Source organism: Puma concolor, chromosome C2 (assembly GCF_028749965.1).
Source record: "Puma concolor isolate L17-30 chromosome C2, mPumCon1.1.hap2, whole genome shotgun sequence".
NCBI lineage: Eukaryota > Metazoa > Chordata > Mammalia > Carnivora > Felidae > Puma > Puma concolor.
This window is the reverse complement of record NC_141675.1, coordinates 11,366,345-11,378,879: the sequence shown is the minus strand read 5'-3', so window position 1 is coordinate 11,378,879 and position 12,535 is coordinate 11,366,345. Positions and strand designations below refer to the sequence as shown.

Below are 12,535 nucleotides of genomic sequence, written 5' to 3'. Positions count from 1 at the left end.
TAAAAAGGCTTTCTTGATATAAAAAGGCTTTCTTGATATAAAAACAGTCGTTTTAGGTGACCCCACCTGCCACCTTGTGAAAGGAGGTAAGAACCAACAGCTGCTATCGGCGAAGAAGAGACAGTCTTATCAGAGACAATAAATCAGTGATAAATCTCCCAGTGCTGATTCAGAAGATGGACTTGATGTACATTCTTGAGTCATCTTTCCTCTGCCAGACCGAGTGGAGTCCGAGACCTAGGGATGCTGACCCTTGCCGGCCCCCCTGACCTTGACCTGAACTCTGTCACCTTAAGATGACTTCTGCCCCAATTCCACGCTGTATTCCCCACTGTGCAAGTCCCTTCGTGAATACGTATCACCCTTAGCTTTAAACTTCCCCCATTTCGTTGTTTAGGGAGACACTGCTTTGGGAAAGATCCCTGGTGTTCTCTTTTATCTGTTGCAAGTAAAATCCTTCTTCTTCCTCGTCTTTGGCTTGGCTGTCTTCTGGCTCGACACCCACGGAGAGGTGAGCCCAGTTTCAGGTAACAATGGGATATGCATCGTATATCTTCAGGGTCAGGGACCTCATCGCCTGAGGAGAGCCCAATCCTCCCTCTCTTTGCCTTGCACTTTTTAAGTTTTTTTAATTTATTTTTATTTAGAGAGGAGCGCGTGCACACGCACGAGCAGGGGACAGGTGGAGAGAGACAGAATCCCCAGCAGATTCTGCACTGCAGCGTGGAGTCCGATGCGGGGCTTGAACCCACAAACCGCGAGATCTGATGATGACCTGAGCCGAAACCAAGAGTCGGACGCTTAACCGACTGAGCCACCCAGGCACCCCTACCTTGCACTATTTTAACCACAGTCGGTACCCTCAAAACTCCCACCTACTCTATGGAATCAGCTGTGCCATCAGGAAAGGTTCAAAATCCGATGTTGGAGATGATCTCCCTCCCGCCTGATCCTGTAAAACTGGGGTTTAGACTAACCACCCTCCTTCCCAGAGGAATCCCCGTAGGTCACAAATCGGCACACCCTAGACCTCGGTGCTATCCGTAACTACCACCGTCCTCCATATCTCAGTTTGAAGCATTCTCTCTCCACCCGTTACCCCTGAGGTCCCACCTCACTCTCTCATCCCAGCGCCTCCAAGACTGACAGCCTGTTGACCCTCTTCTGTCCACCACTCTCTCGCAGCCTCCCTTCCAGCCACAGCTTCCTGGAGGGAAGGAGACAACACGCTGAATGGTCTCTCTTTCCATCCGTGACCGAGCAACCTTAAGTGCCCCGTGGTAGCACGTGGCCACCCTCCTAACCTTCTAGATCTCCCTGAAATGAACACCCTTTTACTGCCGTCCCCCACCCCACTTCCAATCCCTCTCAAGCCTCCCTTTTCCTTGCATCTCCCTTGCTTCTTTTGTCACCGGGAGAAGCGAAGCCGTCCACGGAGAGCTGCACAAGATCGCCGCAGCACCTACTGTGCACCAGGCCCTGCTCGGAAGCCCTCGCACACCGGCTGCACGTGCACAGGAGCAGCCCCGTGGAAGGCACAGCTGCCCCTAGCTCACAGGAGAGAAACTGAGGCAGCCAGGTTAGGGAACTCGGCTAGGGTGCGGCCCACCCACCTGGTTAACCCTGGCTCTCCCGCCCCTTTCCCGGTGTCTGTGCCCCGGGGTTCTGTACCATCCCGTCAAAGGGTGATCCCCTGCCCACGCTCTGGGCCCCACGCCCTCTGGCTCCTCAGGTCCCTGCGGCCACCCCGCCCCTCCCCCTCCCGCTCCTCTCCACTCCCACTAGCACCCAGACATCTTCAGAAACCAAGCCTCCCAATTCCAGGTCTGCCTCCAGCCTGCACCCAACCTTCTGCTCCCCTTTTACTATACAAAAGCTCTTGGAACAGCATCTTTACTCCCGGCTAGCACTGTTCTTCCTATTCTCCCTCGAACCCACCCCATCAGACCCTGACGAAAACAAACGATGGTCCCTTCCCAGGCCGGACCCTTCTTGACGCCTCCACAGCAGATCCACACAGCCCATGGCTCCTTTCTCCTGGAAGGACCCTCTTCCTGTAGCTTCCACGACATCACACTCCTGGTTTCTGTCCTGGCTCACGGGCTCGCCCTTCTCAACCTCCTTTCCTGGATCCTTCTCATGTCCCCAGTCTCTATGTATTGGGGTGTCGCACGACTCATCCCTGCATCTCTACTCACTTCCTAGAGGAACCCACTGCCAACTCCTGGCCTCAAACGCATTCGGTTCCTTATTTGTTCTCAAACTTGTACCTGAACCTCATCCCTAAGCCCCAGACTTCTATACCAACCGCCTACACATCCTCTCTCCTTGGAAGCCTAATGAATGGACATCTCAGACCTAAGAGAGCCACGATAACTTTGTGATGTCCCCCAACATCTTCCCATGGTCTTCCCCTTCTGCGTAAAGGGCGGTGGTCAAGAGAGGCCCTGGTGGCCTCCAATGAACCACAGCTCCAGCTCCTGGAATGCACACTTGCTTTGATCGGTACAGGGGAAGTGACACTGTGCCACTTTGCAGGCTTGGGTTTTATTGCTTATTTATTTATTTATTTTGAGAGAGACAGGGAGGGGCAGAGGCAGAGAGGGGGAGAGAGAGAGAGAATCCCAAGCGGGCTCTGCATTGTCAGTGCTGAGCCCGAAGTAGGGCTCGAACTTACGAACCATGAGATCATGACCTGAGCCGAAATGAAGAGTCGGACGCTCGACCGACTGAGCCACCCAGGCGCCCCCAGGAGTCTAAGTTTTAAAAAGGCTTATCAGCTTCACTCTTGTCCTCACGGGAACTTTGAGCCACCGTGTAAGATGTCTGGCTTCCCAGCTAGACAGACCATGTGAGAGGGATACAAGGAGAGAGAGAGAGAGAGAAACAGAGAGATCCTAAGACTTCATGGAGAGAGAGAAGCCCAGCTGTCCCAGCCAAGTCCAGCCCACAACCAACCGGCCAACTGACAAGAGACACACGAGCGACCTTTGGTAAAGACCGACAGCAGAACTGCCCAGCTGAGCCCAGCTCAGATGGTGTGACTGTGAACAAACAAAATGGTGATTTTCAGCCACTACATTTGAGGTGGTTGATCCCTCAGCAGTGGGTAAACGAAACAAAGGGCAGCTCTAGCTTTTCTTATTCCGGCTGCTCAGATCGCAACCTTAAGCGTCATTCCTTATTCCTCTTTCCCTCACACTCCACATCCAATCCACATGCAGTCGGCACATCCATACCCTATTGGGACATCTGCCACTCCACCATCATCTCTCACCTCCCCCCCCGTTTCTACTCTTTCCCCTGCTGCCCGCACCCCACTCCTCGCCCTGCCCCAGTTTACCTTCCAACCCAAGAGTCAAAATAAGCCTTTAAAAGTACAAGAAAGGCCATGCATTCCTTTGCTCAAAACTCTCCAGCGGCCACCACGCCACTCAGAGAAACATCCCAAGTCCTTACAGCGTCCTAGGAAGCACCCACCCCCACCCCGGCCCCAGCCCTCCTGTCTTGCCAACTTCCTTTCCTGCCAACTGGGGCATTCTGATTCAATCACACTGGCGTCCCTGCTTACCCTCAACATGCCAAACAAGGGCCATCACGGGCCTTCTTCACCCGCTGTCCCCTCTGGCCAGAACAGACTGCCATACGCCATCTCCTGCTGACCTCCTCACCCGAATCTCGTCTCTACTCCAGTGCCACCTGGGAGAATCCACCCTGAGCAGCGTCTCTAGGGGGGCCTATCCCCGCCTCCACTGCCGGGCTCTGCGTCTCTGCACCAGTCTTCCCACCTCTGTACTCTCTTCTTCTCTCTCGTTTGCCGCCTGCCTCCTTCCGTTATCACCCGAGCTCTAGGAGGGTGTGGAATCGGAACGTTTTGTTCACTGCCGCATTCTCGGCATCTAGAACACTACCTGGCAGGTAGGCTGCTCAACGAATATGTGAGCACAGGCGCTACTAAATGTTGTCTTTCACGTTCCCGAAAACTAGGTTGAAAAGGTCGGATACTGCTCCGGGGGCCCCGCTCCCTGGAGCCCAGGTTGGAGCAGAGCAGCTCCTGAACACGACGTGGCGTGTCTCACCAGCCTCAGACCCTCCAAAGCTTTCCCGTTGCCCTCAGGATCGGGTTCACCCAGCTCCACGTGACCCACAAGTCCCCGCAGGACCTGATGCCACCACCCACTCCAGGTTCAACGGTGCCACTCACCAGCACATGCTGCACTCTGGCCACACCGCCTTATGCTCGGCAGCTTTGCCCATGCTGTTCCCTCCACCAGGAACGCCCTTCCTCTCACTCCTTCCACTAATGTCCACTCATCCTTCAGGCTCAACCTAAATGTCCCTAACTCAAAGAGCCCTCCTGTGGCCCACCATCTTTCTGCGGGTCCTTTCCAGGCTACCCGCGATTTGTGGACATGCAGCAGGTGACACAGCGGAGGTACTCACCGGCAACCCGGGGTTATGGAAGGCCAGCCGAGGAAGGAGGGCGCACAGGAGTGCTTCCAGGGGCAGGACCAGCCGCATGTTTTGTGGGGCAAAGTGAAAAATGAAAATGGAAGTCCCCTTCTTCATAATTCTTAAGAATTTCAAGAGAGCAACAGCAGAACCTTCAATCCAGCATGGGATGCCTCTGGGCATGGGGGGCTGTGGGACTCCACTGGTCACACGTCCACGAAACCGGCCCTGTCTGGTGGCCACAGTTCATTAACTAAGGCAAAATGCGGCACCAGATGCCCACACGTGTCGGTGACTTGGGGACGTGTCAATACTTCCCACTTCCTGAAAGATGGAGCGATACAGTTGTTTCATGGAGAGGGACCAGAGCTCCATTCTAGAGCCAAAGAAGATTCAATCTGCCTGCTCATCGGAGGCTCCGTTCAGGCTAAGTGCTTCCATTGCCAAGTTAGCACGAGCTTAACTTAATGGCACGGGCAAACGTCAAGAAGAGAAAAGGCGACGATAAGGAAAGAGGGCCTTTCGTCAACCTTTCTCTGATGCAGTGGAAGGCGTACCTCTTCCTCTCACAAGTATTCCAGCTCATCAAACCTTCCCTTGCTTTTTGAATAATAGCTTCTCCCCAGCAAAAAAGTGAATGAGCTATGGGCCAGAAAAGCTTTTCTCTCAAAGAGCCCACTGACTAGTGGATAAACATAACATTTGCTCTTTTAGGAACGAACCATGGCTCCAGAAATGCACAGCAATTATTTCCTAACAAAATAATAACAGAAGATGCACAGTTCCTAGGATTTATTTTTAAATAAAACAGCCGTAATGTGATATCTCTCAGACCCTCAACCTGCTGTAAGTCAGTCCCTTCGGCCTTTTATTGTATTATTCCACATCTGACCTGGACAATTTGAGCGACTCTGACGTTCTCTTTCCTATACCCTCCATGATTCTACATCACTGTTTTACAAATATTTTTTTTAATACGATCCACAAGGAGAATATGTTTTACGTTGTGACCCACTACACGTGTCAACCGAACTAAGATAAAAATTTCGTGTGCAGCGCGCGCTGAGATTTTCCGTCGTATTTGATTTCGTTTTTTAGAAGTGATCATCTGACCCTCTACATTGGTTTTATAACCGACTAAATGGGCCACGACCCACAGTTTGGAAATGTGGTTTTAGATCATACCGGTGTAATTACCCACATTCCTTCCACCAGATCTTAACTCAAGCTCTGCTCAAGTGTCTATGAATCCACAAGAATAAAAGCAGTAGCTTTTTTTTTTTTTAATTTTTTTTTTATTAACGTTTTTTATTTATTTTTGAGACAGAGAGAGACAGAGCATGAACGGGGGAGGGGCAGAGAGAGAGGGAGACACAGAATCGGAAACAGGCTCCAGGCTCCGAGCCATCAGCCCAGAGCCTAACGCGGGGCTCGAACTCCCAGACCGCGAGATCGTGACCTGGCTGAAGTCGGCCGCCCAACCGACTGAGCCACCCAGGCGCCCCAAAGCAGTAGCTTTTTAAAAGGCAAGCATTTAAATGATCCCTCTAGTAAAAAGGACAGGAGCATTCTAGAACTACAAGGCTGAAATGTAGGGAATCAGGCAGGATAATGCAGAACAGGTCCTCACAGCTTGACGGGCAGATCGAAGAAGAGGGCGGAGAGCGGCCAAGGCGGGGAACCTTCTGAGGTCAGGCCTCCCCAGTGTGAAGCCACTGTTTTGTTTAAAGTGCCACTTTTCCCCAGAATATCAGACACACTCACATTCAAACACAGAAAAACACTGTGCAGAAAAGGCTTTTCTGTCATCTTTGAAGCTCCCAACTCCTCTGCATCTTGTCATCTTCCTCTTCAAAGGATCTCCCACCTCCCCCCCCAACCCCCCCACCCCATTCTCTGGAATCCAGACCATTCGTGACAGCCAAACAAACCAACTACCCTCAAGGCGGCTTCCCTGGGCGATGCCTTCAGTGGTGTTGACCCTCTCCGGTATGTCCACATTCGTCTGGCTGGCCTTCAGGTTCTAGAACCTCCGTTCCCCAGCCCACCACGGGTCTCTTCCCAGTAGCTGTCCCTCTACAGCCCTGCTCACTCCCTCTCATCTCACCGCACGCTTCCAGGGAGGCAACAGGATTCAGTATCTGGCTAGAAATGCAACCAGCTGGGCACCCCGGCCCTATGCCACCGTACAACCCTTCAGCCACGTACAACATCGCTTTCCCTGCTTGCCTCCAGAAGGAAGCTCCCGCTCAGGGCGAGGGAGGATCTCTATGGGCTCATCAACTCAACCATCAGTAATCGGGACACTGGGTTCTCCTGACGCCGTCCCTCAGGAAGGATCCTGGCCGAGCACAGCACCAGGGAGAGTCAGCTGCCCTTCTGCCACCAAACGGCAGGTCTGTTTCTCTGCAGGTGGATCGTGGGATCTGAATCCCCAACAAGGTTGCCGTCGGGGACTAGCTGTCAAAGCCGACGCCAGCCGGCGGCAGGCTGCGGCCAGGCGCACAGTGGCCTCACTCCTGGGTCCGCCATTTTCCTTCCCCCTGCCGTTCTGTCTGCGGCCAACAGGCCGCGTCTGTCTCTACGCCTTTAGTTTTTTCTGGAACACAGCAGGAAACCAAGAAGTCCTACGCTGAAGTTTCCCTACCAACTCCTGTGCTTCCTCTCATGCTCTCCTTGCCCTGCTAAAGCAGCAGCTTCTCCAGGGAGTCAAATGCCAGGCTCACACTCTGAGATGAGTACTGACGTAAAACAACACATCCGTTCACATCATAACCGGGATACCTGCGCCCGAGTGCCTTTCTGGCCTTTTCCCCGCTCTGTTTTCCCAATCTCCCCACGGCGAACAGAATGAGAGCAGGGAAGGCTTTGGCAGGGGGTGGGGGGGCGGGGTGAGGGAAGACAGAACCCAAGCCACTGGCCGCAGACCCAGTGGGACGCGCCAACCTACCTTGGTCAGATCCATTCCCAGTTTGAGCTGTGAAATGAGATGAAGAATTATACTACGCTGATCCTCCATGGCACCCAATTCTGTCTCTTCTTTGTCTTCAGTGTCACTGTCCTCATCTTCGGACAAAACCAGTTCAGGGCCCGAGTTTGGCTAAAACAAGATCATCGATACAAATCACCAGCTGGTCCAGCACAAGTCAGAAGCACAGCACAGGGACCCACAGGCTCAGCAACGACAGGAGCTCAACCCTGCCCCAGAAAGAGTTTCTCTGTGAACCAGTGCTATTAGCCATATGGGGCGACAGAGGGACCCTTTCCGGGGGTGCGGGCCCTTTGGGTGAGGCCGCCCACCACACGCCCGTTCATTTTCCCCACCATGCGCCCTATCCGTAAACTCTCCGACCTAAGGACCTTACCCAACAACAACAACAAAAGTTTTCTGCTCAAGAAGCTACATGGGTCTGAGCTCCCTTACCTGGACTATTCCCATACGATATTCTATTAACTTGCACAACCCAGAACACCTTATATCTAATGTAAACTTTTCTGTTTCATAAGCGAAAGGCAGATGCTCCTGGAATTGACTGAAATTACCTTAGTGACGAGAAAATTTACTCTGAGACTGTTTCTACTCACATCACTTAATATCGCTGCGGCAAGTGTGAAAAAAAAAAAAAAAAGAAAAAAGTCTCAGAGCTGGCATTAATTCAGGAAGGGTGACAAAAATAAAAATTTAAGGAGACACACCAAAATTTTACAATGCTCACATTTGTGCTCTCCAACAGACCCTGCTTTTCCTCAATGCAAGTTCATTCATTCCATTGCTGGATTCCGATTTTTCAAATTGCGTAGGAAACAGGCAAGTGGCGAGCGGAATGTGCAAGAGGGCTGAGCACCACATTTTCCAAGTCCCAGACATCAAGAACTCTGGCTATAATGGATAGTTGTCCTTGGAATTCTATTGAAAGAGGTAAGCTTAATTCCCCTTTCCACATTTACCTGTGTTCTTACGCTGCTTGTCCATACATAAGCCGATGCACTCTGCAAACACATTACACAATTGTTTCTAATTACCGATGACAGGTCAGGCCAATACACTTAGTAGACACAAATGCAGCAGCTCAAGGTATTTAATATAAATAGACACAGACTTGCCCATACGTCTCTGCAAAAAGTAATGATTTATCAACTCCATTAGGCCCCTCTCCTTTTATCTAAAGGCACTTCCAACACCCAAAGGTTATCTTATAGAGATCGAGGTGGCTGTAACTGACCCGCCTGACCTACATGTGCTGGCCGTTCCTTACCGACACTCCACGGAGAAAGCACGATGCTCTTCTCCCCTGGGGTAGGCATTTGAACATTTTCCCATTGAAATAGACGTTTTTCTACAGACATACTTCTCAAGTTATTCTCAGTCACCTCTGAACACCCCCAATTCTGGAGAGACCACTGGGGAGACCTGAATGAAGCCCACAGCGGTAGGCTCTCCCCCCGCCAAGAAGAGGTGCGTTTTCCTCCACCGTGTGCCTTGTTCTCCAGTCTCATCGCAATGCGTGTTGTTTGACGTCCCTGGAAAATTGTTTTGCTGGGAGTATGCTGAAATAACTGGGGGCCCCGCCCCCCCTCCTGCTCCAGAAAGGACTAGCCAGATGAAGTCGGCGGGGACTGGGCTGCCCTGATTCTAACGCTGGAAAGTCGGAGAAGGAGGGGCTCCGGAGGCCACCCCGCCTCTCCTCTAGCTTCACCTCCTGGACACCCATCTGCTGTGCCTCTGTGCCGGCCGCTGCCAAGGCCGTTGAGCCAGAATGGCTGAAAGGCCAGGAAAAGCAGGGCCACCCTCCCACCAGCCTGCCCCTCCTGACTCTTTGTTCTCCCTCCTCTGGATTTCAGTTTTGAAACGTAGGCCTGTCTCATTGCGCTGGGAGTCTACGGTTCCAATCAGATGCCAGTGAAGTCAGAAAGCCCAGACGCCATCCCTCCCCATGGCAAAGGTGCTGCGGGTCGCTACTTCCTTCGTGGTGACCTGGTGGGCAGTGGTGAGTTATTAGCAGCTTTCCCCTCAATGCAGGGGCGGCCTGGAGGAGAAGAGGACAGCGCCCCGGGCATCTTGATTTGGGAGGAAAAAGGACAATCAAAACCAAATCAAGCTACCAGCATGCACCCTCTGGGGGAAGCGGGGACGGCGGCGTGCAAAGCCCTTAAACGTCTCAACAGGGGAGGTAGCTGCATCTCGAGTGCAATCGCTCCTGCTTGGAATTGAACGCGGTACTGAACGCAGTCCGCACAAATCATTTGCTCAAGTGAGGCTGCCAGAAGCTTGATGAGGCAAAGGATGATCCCTTCCTCTGAAAGTGTGACGTCCCATTCGTGCACACACCGGCACACAGGGAAAGCTCCATCCTCCCCACGCGATGCGCCGCACCCGGTGCACCGTGTTCAGAGACGACCCGGGACCACACTCCCTCCTGCTGCCTGCCATGCTCGGAAATTAGACCCAGCTTGTCCCCGACTTCCGGCAGCCAGGAAATCTTTCTACGAGATCCTGCCACGAGATACTAAATACATGCATCAGTGTGCGCACAAACCTCTCCAGCTCCTCCCACTTCAATCCACAGGACATTTCCTCTGTGGCTGGTGATGCCTCTCACAGAGACACTGGCTATGGCTATTCTGGTGCAGGAGCCCCAGAAGCGGACTCACTCCGGGGGGAATGGAGGCCAGAGCTCGTGGGGGCCCTCAAGTCCTGCCAAGGGGAGAAAAGCCACGAGGAGTCTGACACACATCATTGGCTTGGATCCTCAGCCAACTGCCTAAGCTTAACCGAGGACCCAGCCATAGTTTTCTCTCCCAGAACTCCTGGGAATATGCCTGTTTTCTTACGGTAGGATTTGCAAAACCCTCTCCCACTCAAACTCAAGTGAATACTCAGGGTTTAAGGAAAAAAAAAAAAAAAAAAAAAGGAGGCGCCTGGGTGGCTCCGTCGGTTGAGCGTCCGACTTCGGCTCAGGTCATGATCTCACAGCTTGTGATTTCGAGCCCCGGGTCAGGTTCTGTGCTGGCAGCTCGGAGCCTGCAGCCTGCTTCAGATTCTGTGCCTCCCTCTCTCTCTGCCCCAACCCACTCACATTCTGTCTCTCTCTTAAAAATAAACAAACATCAAAAAAAATTTTCAACAAAAAAAAAGGTGGTTTTTTTTTTTTTTTACCACCAACATTTATCATGTTGTTAATGAACATCTTAGAGGAAAGAAGGCCCCGATTCTACCCACAATGGAACGCAGTGTTTTGCAGAAAGGGAAGACCACCCTCTGTTGGGTCCAAAATGGAGGCACGAGGAGAGAAGTTGGAGTATCCGACTGGTCAACCCTGTTGGAAAGAGGTCGGCTGGCAATGTACATATAAATCTGCCAGCATCCACAAAGCAGCCACTGTCAACGGGCACCACCAAGAAATGCAGAATTTGAAGAACAAGGCTTCACTGGCATTTTAAAGGCTAAAAGACTTCTTCCCCTTTGGGGTCAAGAGTTTGTCAATTCTGTCTGCTGTGAAATCCAGTGTTTCTCAATCTCAGAAGAACAACTGACCCGGGCCATGGTTTTATAAATGCTGAGAAAGTTCCTAAGACTGAGCAAGAACAATCGTCACATCCAGCCATCCCCCAGAGATCTTTGCAAATGAGCCAGCCCAGCCATAAAAACGTATGCCAACCTGAAGATAAAATGGAATCAGGATATGTCTTAAGGAGAAGCAGGCTTTGGAAAAATGAGGCTTTCAATAAAAACAAAAATAATGAGTCAATATTTCTACCACATGAGCACCTCAGGGCATATGACGCTACAAAAATGAAGTGACTCGTATCTATTAGCAAATAGAGGGAAGGACGAGTAAATGTGACAGACAGGAAAAAGCTTCCTGGCAGCAGGCTGGGGTTCGGGGACACTCCTCGGTGGCTGCAAAGGGACTTGTGCCCCAGAGCAAAGGTTCTTAATCTGGGCATTTTGGACATTCCTAAAAATATCTACCGCTACCTTTGATATTTGATACAAAAATTGTGTATCTGGACATTTTCTCGAGAGAGACGGCCCACGTTCTCCTTGGATTCTCGGGAGAGGATCTGCCCCTGGGCTGACCTCAGGCCTCTCAAGGAACGAGGGGCCTCAGACCCCATAAGAGAGATGAACTCTCAGGATGGGACGCGTTCCAGTCAGAGACAGCCACAGGATCTGCAGCCATGTCACCACAGACCTCCGCTTTTCATCTGGCAACGGGCAACACATCCGTGAGGCGGCGGCCAAGGGCCAAAGCCAGAAGCAAAATTGTGACTTGGGTTAGGTTGACGTGGGTTGAACAAGCCTCCTCCAGGGGGACACCAGTGCAGAAGGGAACACAGAACTCTGCTTCCGCCTCTTCTTCGTACCCAAACTCTTAGTTCTGCAATACAAATGCAAGTTCCAAGCAAGATGGAAATTCCAATCTATTTTATTCAATACACATATGTAACTGAACTACATTTTGAGTCAGTGCCAGGAAAAACCATGAAACAGACATTTATGTTCGAGGTCCATTCATTTCCCTGCCACGGGTCTCACTCCACCCCCACACCTGCACCTGCTCCCCTTCCTCAGACAAAGCGCATGCAACCCAGCCCTCTTTCTTCACGACAATCTCTCCTCCTTGCTTAACTGGCTCTCAGAGAGCTGAGGCCAACTTGAGTAGTTTGATTTACTAACATTCTCTTTATTTGTAAATGTCTAATAACCTAGTGTCTTAATGCAAAGGGCTGAATCCTTAGATTTGAGGCATTATGAGGGAAGCCTAGGTGGCTACATTATTCGACCTTTAAAGATGACTATTTACTCTTGAACGTGGATCAAGGCCACGCTACAGCCCTTAGATCGCCCACATGCAGGTAGGTGGGCTCTACTGTAACAAAGATTGAGATGGGCACCTGCTGCCATCTGTCGCCCAAATGAGTGCCCTAGAACAGGTATTCTTAAGTAAAGAATATCTTCATCAGAAAACATACCCACTGAGTTCAAGTGATCTGCAGCTCTCCTAAAAGTCTACCTGACCAAGGACAGAAAATACAGGCAGCTAGACAACGACATCAAATTCTATTCCATCAGCAAGCA

General features: G+C 51.5%; 1 protein-coding gene across 4 annotated transcripts in view; it reads right to left on the bottom strand.

Annotated features, from left to right (window-relative positions):
- Positions 1 to 12,535, bottom strand: part of OSBPL10 (oxysterol binding protein like 10) — a 310,207-nt gene that overhangs the window by 27,408 nt on the left and 270,264 nt on the right. For 3 of the 4 annotated variants that reach the window (XM_086720580.1, XM_086720578.1, XM_086720577.1), the window contains one exon: positions 7,403 to 7,552. The exons of the other annotated variant lie outside the window; for it this stretch is intronic. In XM_086720580.1, the coding sequence (XP_086576706.1) occupies positions 7,403 to 7,552 (150 nt within the window). The remainder of the gene's footprint in view (positions 1 to 7,402; positions 7,553 to 12,535) is intronic. 4 annotated transcript variants of the gene reach the window in all.